At 36.8% G+C, this 8,296-nt stretch overlaps 2 protein-coding genes across 4 annotated transcripts; one reads left to right on the top strand and one right to left on the bottom strand.

Annotated features, from left to right (window-relative positions):
* Window positions 1-1,826: 1,826 nt before the first annotated feature.
* On the bottom strand, window positions 1,827-6,153 carry LOC114923970 (rop guanine nucleotide exchange factor 12). Of its 3 annotated transcripts, XM_072231913.1 has the most exons (8): window positions 6,014-6,153; window positions 4,119-4,310; window positions 3,909-4,025; window positions 3,647-3,801; window positions 3,475-3,549; window positions 3,124-3,396; window positions 2,722-3,042; window positions 1,827-2,576 (listed from the first exon to the last, which is right to left on the bottom strand). In XM_072231913.1, the coding sequence occupies exons 3-8, from the start codon at window positions 4,021-4,023 to the stop codon at window positions 2,184-2,186; spliced, it is 1,332 nt and encodes a 443-aa protein (XP_072088014.1). In that variant the 5' UTR covers window positions 4,024-4,025; window positions 4,119-4,310; window positions 6,014-6,153; the 3' UTR covers window positions 1,827-2,183. The 3 variants fall into 3 exon arrangements, with proteins under 3 accessions (XP_072088014.1, XP_029152818.1, XP_029152819.1); XM_029296985.2 differs by lacking the exon at window positions 6,014-6,153 and having other exon boundaries at window positions 4,119-5,934; XM_029296986.2 differs by lacking the exon at window positions 6,014-6,153 and having other exon boundaries at window positions 3,909-4,014; window positions 4,119-4,637.
* On the top strand, window positions 6,047-7,148 carry LOC114927412 (glyoxylate/hydroxypyruvate/pyruvate reductase 2KGR). Its single transcript, XM_029296987.2, has 2 exons — window positions 6,047-6,445; window positions 6,509-7,148. Exons 1-2 carry the CDS (start codon window positions 6,047-6,049, stop codon window positions 7,028-7,030), a joined length of 921 nt encoding a protein of 306 aa, XP_029152820.1. The 3' UTR covers window positions 7,031-7,148.
* The last annotated feature ends 1,148 nt before the right edge of the window (window positions 7,149-8,296 follow it).

Here is an 8,296-nt window from a genome sequence, read left to right as displayed (position 1 = left end):
AAAATAGTATGTGGGTAGTGCAAGATTGCTGCACCAATGCTTATGAATCAATGGTGGTGTATGCTCCTGTGGACATCACTGGCATTCAATCTGCGATGACAGGTTGCGATTCGAGCAATCTCGCCGTACTTCCGTCGGGATTCTCGATTGTTCCTGATGGGATGGAATCAAGGCCAATGGTGATTACTTCAAGACAAGAGGAGAAGAACACAGAAGGAGGATCCTTGTTCACCATAGCATTTCAGATTCTCACCAATGCATCTCCAACAGCCAAGTTAACCATGGAGTCTGTGGAATCAGTCAACACTCTCTTATCTTGTACTTTGAGAAATATCAGAACAAGTTTACAATGCGAAGATAGTTAATGAGCAAAATAATAAGATAATTATCAGATAGACTTTTATTAGAATTTGATGATGATATTGATAGGCTTCCCTTTAGTTAATGTTGGGTTGGCAAATATAGCATGCGTTTCTTCCCATACTCTTGGGTAATTAATTAAGCTTTTTTATTTGTTATTCTATTGGAAGCTAAGGAGAATTTGGATTGAATATATACATCTATCTGTGTCTGCAGCTTCATAGGTGAAACGAAACAAGAGTCAGGATGCTTTTAGATCCTAGAAAATGAGTATGGTCTGTATAGAATTATCATTTTATTAATTCCTTATGTGCTTGGTTTTTTGGTAGTATCATTGCTAATTATCACTAGTTCAAATTTTTTTTTTTTTTTAGTTTTATGAATTTTTCATGTTATTTAACTACCAAGTATCAATCATGCAACTGCTTGTTTTTGTTAACAACGCTTAATGTTTGTCATCAAACCACTCCTAAAAACGTACAACTCTTCTCCTCACCACCACCCATTACTCTAACCGAACGACCCAAATGAATTTGAAGAATAGGGAGCACACAAAACGCCGTTGTTTTAAGTGACAGGGATTTCTGTGTCTATTTTTCAAAAGCTTCATCCCACTAACGTGCTACATTGAAAGCCGTGATGCCAGTTAAATAGAAGGGGAGCCACGTTAGCTTTTTCCGTTGGGTCTGACGGTGGCTTATGGACGGAGAAACTGATCCGTCCAACTTGTAGCGTTTGGTAGAGAGACAGAGACGGAAAGACTGAGATTGAAAGACAGAGACTAAGAGACAGAGACTGAAATAAATTTTAGTATTTTATTTGGTGCAAAATGAGAGACAGAAATTGAAATAAGAATAAAACTCTAGTTTAATTTGCACAAATGATAAAATTAGAATTAATTAATTGAAATGAGGGTATTTTAGGTATAAAATGTTATTAAAGTTTTAGTCTCCCTCTATAAAAATTTCAGTCCTTTGTGTTCCTACTTTTTGGAGGTACTAAAATACTGAAATTTTGTAGATAGAGACAGAAATTTTAGTACCAGTCTCTGACCCAACAAATATGATACTGTGTTTCAGTCTCCCAGTCTCCGTCCCAGTACCACAAAACAAACGCTAGACGTCAGGGACTTAAAACTATTTTCTAATGACCAGAAACTAAAATGTCTGCGGTGTAAAAGGTCAGGAATTAATTTGTCTTTTTCTCTTTTTCTTATTATAATTTTTAAATTTGTTATCATTATTTTGTATTTTTAAATCTTAACATTAAAATATTAAATACTTGAATTATGTTTTTTTTTTTGTCAAATTGTGGCATTCATTTTTTCAATTGAAAAGAGATAAATTATTATGAATCAAATTTTTAAGTCAGTAAATTGATAAAGTAAATATTTAACCACTCTTAAATTAAGATAATTAGACTTATATATAATCAAAGTATTGTGATAAAATTATGTAAAGCAGTACTTAAAAAAATTAAAATGCATTATACTTTTACGAAATACAAATTAAGTCATTGACCAGTGTTCTGTTGTTTCTACAAAATAATTGATATCTACATTGAAACTGTCATAAAAAAGATTAAAAATCATAAAGGAACTAACCATACAAATGATTGATACATCAGAAGAGTAGTTACAAGTCTCTACAAATCCTTCCATAAACACAGGATAATTGGAGCCAGGGAAACGTGTTGTTACACACATGGACATGATCAGTTTTGTATAATTCATTAATTCTCTTTCCTATGTACAAGAGAACAGAACATGGTAAAAGAATCGTGTATAAACAACGATGAAAACTCCCAATAAACACCTAAACTCTCTAATGGCGTGATGTTGGACTTCTCATAATATTCAAGTTGTCTAAGTAAGATGTCTTCTTGTGTGTATTTACGTTTGGAAGTTTCTGCTCATGCTTTGAGTCAATGTCTTTGTAGAAGTCATCTGAAGCAGCAAAAGGGTCCTTTTCTTTTTTTCCTTCTGAGCCTTGATCAGTTCCCCATCCCATGAAATCTAATAGGGTCATTTGGCCATTGTCTCCACCATTACCTTTTTCTCTAGGACTGGGTCTTGATGAGGTTCTGTTACCTGACTTTTTAGCCGGAATTTGGGTTTGAAAATCTGCTTGTAGTACATCATCTATTCTTGACAGCACTGTGAAGGCCAAACTTTCCAATATTCTTGAATAGCTCTCAAGAACAGCCAACCCCACATCCTGTTAGGTAGTTTAAAATTGAGTGATTCGTTCAAAATTGTGATATCAAAAAGATTTTTAGGGATAAATATATGTGATGTTAATTAAAGTGTGTATATATTTGCAGATATTGAACTGAAGTGATGCATGGCATGGGGTTAATTACCCTGTTGAATTGGATTTTGCTTATTTCCAATGAAGATTGAGGAAGGCCTGGGAAACGATGCTTTAAGAGGAGTAAGATGGTTTCTGCTCTCTCTTCAAAGAGTTCTCTTTTTTCCAAACTCACAGCAGAACTCCAGGATGGCTTTCCATCTTTGTGGTGCATCTTCCGCTTCCAAATAACTATGGATGCTTCAATTCTGTTCTTGAGGTCTAGGATTTTATGTTCCGAAGATAAGTCCATGGTTGATAGGAGCTGATCAGGATCGAAATGTTCAACTGTGATACTCTTGTAGATTGAGTCTCCTAGACTTGATCTTCCATTCTGCAAATTTCAAACAGAACACAAATCAAAATCTATATTAATATTTCACTAGCTTCCTTCTTTTCTTTTTGTATCCATTACCTTGGGTAGGGAGTCCATATAATTTTCAGGGACCTCCATTTCTGTTATAACTTGAGCATTGATTGCCATGGCTGCCTTAAGTACCTGATTTACACAGTCTTTTTGGTACTGCAAAAATCTCCTAGCATTGTCTGATAGACCTTCTGGGGGAACCTTAGGTGTAGGTAGCCACCACTTCTCATCGCTTTTCATCTTTGGATCTTTATCATCACCTCCTGAATCTTTTTTAACATAAAAGAACTCTTGTGGCTCTTTGAAGTTATCAAGGCAATCCTGTACATCACCAATTGTTAGATATAACTAATAATTAGCAATCATCATCAGTTCCATGAAACTTAAATATGATCTTACTATAAGCATTGTATCGAGTTTGCGCAAGGCGGGGACGTTCATGTGGAGATCAGTTCTCTGCTTTGTGGTCATGATCTGTTCAATCAAAGACAAGGTTCAATGTTATAGCAAATTGTATGAAGAATGATGGAGATAAAGGAAAGAAAATTGAAGAGGATTATTAGTTTATTACCTCCATGATTGTTCCATCCTTTCCTACTTGTTGTGAAGGGACCATTTCAACAACATAGTCTGTGACAGATAGAAGCCAATCAATTTCTTTTCTCCATTTTGCTTTCCTTTCTGGGGGCATTGGTTCTAGCCGTCTTTGTTCACCAAAAATAGAAGCTGCATGCATGAATTCACAAAAATATTGATACAGCAGTGACAATAGAGAACCATTTGAATTAGGAAAAATTACATTCATCATGGCATGCAGGAAAACTGATACATACCTGCAAGGTTTGTGAATGCATTTGACAGTGCCAAAGCAGAAGAAACACCTTTTCCTCCACCGGACATGTCTTCACCCAGCAGCAATTTGGAGAACCTCTCCTTCATCTGTTCCATATCTGAATTAAAACCAACCATGAATGCATGAATAATAATGCTGAATAAATAAAATAATTAACATAGAATTAGTCAACAAGGATTCATGATCAGACCTTTTAATAGCTCGTCTATGCTTTCTTTGAGTGCTGTTTCCTCCGGGGTCAATACCTTTGGCTTATTAGCAATCTTCTCCGACTCATTAAGAGGCTTTGATCCTTGACTTCTTGAGGAAGCCGCGCCGTCGGTGTCCGCCGGGGATTCTTTGCTGCCGCCGGTGTCAACGCTCAAACTCTTGGCATGCCTCCCTGCGCCATCAAACATCCCTCTGAAATTGAACAGTTTGTTCTTGTAGCCACCTTCTTGCTCTTGAACCATTTTCGTTTTTTTGAAATGAAAAAAATTCTTTTGAAACTTTCTCAAGCTAGGAAAATTGAAGTTTTTGATGAAGGGAATGAAGTTGCAGATGAGACGCCAAAGCAAGTAGTAGTCAGGAATATGGAATTATTATTATTGGACTTCTTATTTTACTTGAGTTTTTTTTTTTTAGAAATGGAGGTGATTTGTTTGATGGTTTTTGTGTTTGTTTTTCTTTTTTGAGATTGGCTCTGGGAACGTGGGGTGCATGTTGTAACAAAATGGGAGAGGTCTAAGTGCCATATACACAAATTAAAAATATTTTGCATTATCTTTTGCTTTATGTAATTTAGGGATGTTGGGTGGTTGTTAGTTAGTTGGAGTTCAATTTCTAATTTGAGGTCAATGGTAATTAATGACCGTCAAAGACAGCCATCCAAGTATATAATAGCCAGTAAAATTGAAATAAAATTATGGATTTACTATAACTCACCTTGCTTTGACTTTATGCCTATTTGTAGTGTAACTTTTCATTACACAATTTTTTAAATTTTTTTCTTGATCAAACTTTAATGAAAAATTATATATTACATATTATTTGAGGAAAAAAATTGAAAAAGTTTCTTCTCCTTTCTTAACATGCATCTTCCTTTTCTTTTTCTTATTACTATTATAAAAGTTAGGCTAAAACCTTTAAAAAAAATTGCAAGAAAATTTTCTAAGGACAAAAATGATTTTTTTTACTGAGGATTTTCGATATTTTTAAAATGGACTTAAATTCACTTAATAATTAACAATGACGTTGTGCCAACATATAAAGCAAGATTTTTATATGACTAATTTAATACTAGGATTAGTACTCTTCTTTTAGCCTTTAAGGGATATACAATTGTTCATATCCTGGCCCAATAATAAAGGTCCAGATACAAATAAAAGGCCTAATCCGAAAGATTAAGCCTAGCTAAGCACCGACCTTCATATAAGAAGTCGGTGCTGACTACGACTTACTCTAAAGAAGTCGGACATGAGATTAGCTGGCAGATAATCACTCATTCAAATGAGTAATCGCCCTAAAATCTCTCTAAACCGTTTCATCAAGCCATATCTTAACCTCCCTAAGATAAAGGGACGGTTATCACCCAAAAGATACGGCACTACTCCAACGGTGGTTATTGGCTCACCACTATAAATACACTGACACCCCTCAGGTATCTCTAAGCCCAATACTCTTTAGACCTGCTAACACCCTTGCTAACTTAGGCATCGGAGTGTCTTTGCAGGTACCACCCCCCATACGAACCAGCTCGGAAACTACCATCCGCGGACGATTGGACCAACTAGCACCATCTATTCTATTAATCTCCGGTTACCCACCGTAACAACAATGTTGGAGTATAAAAGATTAACTTTAAGAATTAAGTGTGCTATTTCTTTTAAAGGGAAAACTTAGGTGAAATTGATTTCATGTGAAGTCGATATCTGATAGTCGTTAGATGAAAATATAGTCAAATTATCTAACGACTCTCAATATCAACTTTACGTGAAGTCGAGTTGTATCTGAATTTTCACTTTTTTTTTTTAAATAGAAAATTCAATGTACAATGCTAATTTAGTAATTTAGGTAAAAGAAACTAGACAAAAGTTGGAGAAAAACCTTCGAGTCAGAGTCAACGCAAGGAAAGAGGAAATGGAATCAATCGGAGTGTTGGTGCCTCACCCAACCTTCCCTTACCTCGAGCACCACCTCCAAGCCCGATTCAACCTCCTCCGTGACAGAACCAAACACGCTGCTTCCATACGCGCCGTCGTCGTGAATTCCGTGGACGGCGCCGACGCCAAGCTCATCGATGCGCTTCCAATGCTGGAGATCGTGTCCTGCTATGGCGTCGGCGTTGACAAGGTCGATCTCAGAAAGTGCGCCGAGAGAGGGATCCGCGTGACTAACACCCCTGATGTCATCACCGACGAGACCGCTGACGTGGCAATGGCCTTGATTATCTCCCTCCTGAGGCGGCTGTGTCAGTGCGATGTCTTCGTCAGAAGCGGAAAATGGAAGCACCAAGGCAGCTACCCTCTCACCACTAAGGTAACAAACTAACAATAACTAACTCCTCGAAAGTCGAAACTGACTATTAATTCCGTTTGGCAGTTCTCTGGGAAGACAGTTGGCATTCTTGGATTGGGGAGGATAGGAAAGGCAGTGGCGAAGAGAGCTGAGGCCTTTAACTGTAAGATATGTTACCACTCAAGAACAGTTAAAACAGAGTGTAGTAGTTACAAATACTACCCAAGTGTTGTTGACTTAGCCTCTAACTGCGACATTTTAGTTGTTGCTTGCTCCCTCACCATAGAAACGCACCATATAATTAACCGCGATGTGATGAACGCGCTTGGTCCTAAGGGCGTTCTAATCAATGTTGGGCGAGGGAAGCATGTTGATGAGGCTGAGCTGGTTTCTGCGCTGTTGGAAGGTCGCTTGGGTGGGGCCGGCTTGGATGTGTTCCACGATGAACCTCATGTGCCTCCAGAGCTGTTTGAGTTGGACAATGTTGTGCTCTTGCCTCATATTGGAAGCGCCACCGTCGAAACTCGCACTGCCATGGCGGATCTTGTCCTTGCAAACTTGGAAGCTCACTTCCTCGCAAAACCACTTGCCACTCCAGTCCTGTAATTAACCTTACTGTTTACATCTGCTTTGAAAATTTTAAGCAATAATAATCTTGCAGTTTTGTATGAGAATGTTGGCACATCCATGATCCATGCAGTGAATTGAGAACTCGTTCGTGCTATTTTATTTTCTCATATTATTAATTAGTGTGATTATATGATGTTTCCAGTATGTACAATTTAGCAGAAGAATCATGGCAGTAGATGCCAATAAGATAGCTAACAGCAAAATTGCTATAATTTTTATATTACAACTGAAACTATATTTCATTCATTGTAGACCTCTGGTGAAAAGTTATAAATAATTTTAAGAAAAATACTATTCATCCTTTAAATGAAATTGAAAACAATGGCTATAGAGAAACTTAAGGCACCTTGGGAGGAGAACGAATATATTCTAAAGAAGCTGCTGGCATAAGAACCGTTTAATAACTTCTTGCTGCTTGAGTTCAAGAGTTCTGAACTGTCAAGTGCTAAACATCAATTTTGTTCACTAATAGTAGAGTTTTGTGTGTGTTAAAAATGTCATATTCAACTTCAATAAGTAACTAAGTAAAAATAAAAGGTGTGTTTTAATATTAGAATTAGAATTAACAACATATAAGTGGTTTGAATAACAATGCATAGCATTATTCATCAAAATTTATCTTTTCTCATTATTTATCAATTATTTTAATATAAAATATAAAAAAAATATACCTTAAATATTAAATATAGGTATAAGAATGTATAAGTAATACTCATTGTTATTTAATTCGAGTTGAAAAAAGGAAAAAAGAGTTTATATTAGATCCATTTGACAGATGACAGAAATATATTGATGCATGAGTGATACCATTTTGATTATGGGCCTGGATATAATTAGAGTTAAAAAACAAAAAAGGAAATTAAATGAAAAAGAGTTAAAATAGATCCATTCGATTAATTGATTTTAGTGAGTGAATCTAGGTTAAGTGCGATTTACTGGCTAAGAAGGGGACTAAGCCTCTCTCTCTCTCCCTCGACGATGGAAGTACTAAATGGAATCCATGGAGTGTGATGACAACCAATGCACCCTACCTGAAGAGCAACTGGCAAACCTCAACCTCTCAGTCTGAACTACCCCTCCCGCTCTCAAGCACACTCAATTCCATCGGCATCGTCGACACCAAATTGGGTGCTGACGCCACCATGATCGACTCCCTCCCCAAGCTCGAGATTGTCTGCACTTACAGTGTTGGACTGACAAGATTGACCTCCCCAAATGCAAGTCAGAGCATCCGCGTCGCCA

The sequence above is a fragment of the Arachis hypogaea genome, unplaced genomic scaffold (genome assembly GCF_003086295.3).
Source record: "Arachis hypogaea cultivar Tifrunner unplaced genomic scaffold, arahy.Tifrunner.gnm2.J5K5 arahy.Tifrunner.gnm2.scaffold_579, whole genome shotgun sequence".
NCBI classification, from domain to species: domain Eukaryota; kingdom Viridiplantae; phylum Streptophyta; class Magnoliopsida; order Fabales; family Fabaceae; genus Arachis; species Arachis hypogaea.
This window is presented reverse-complemented; position numbering and strand designations above follow the sequence as displayed.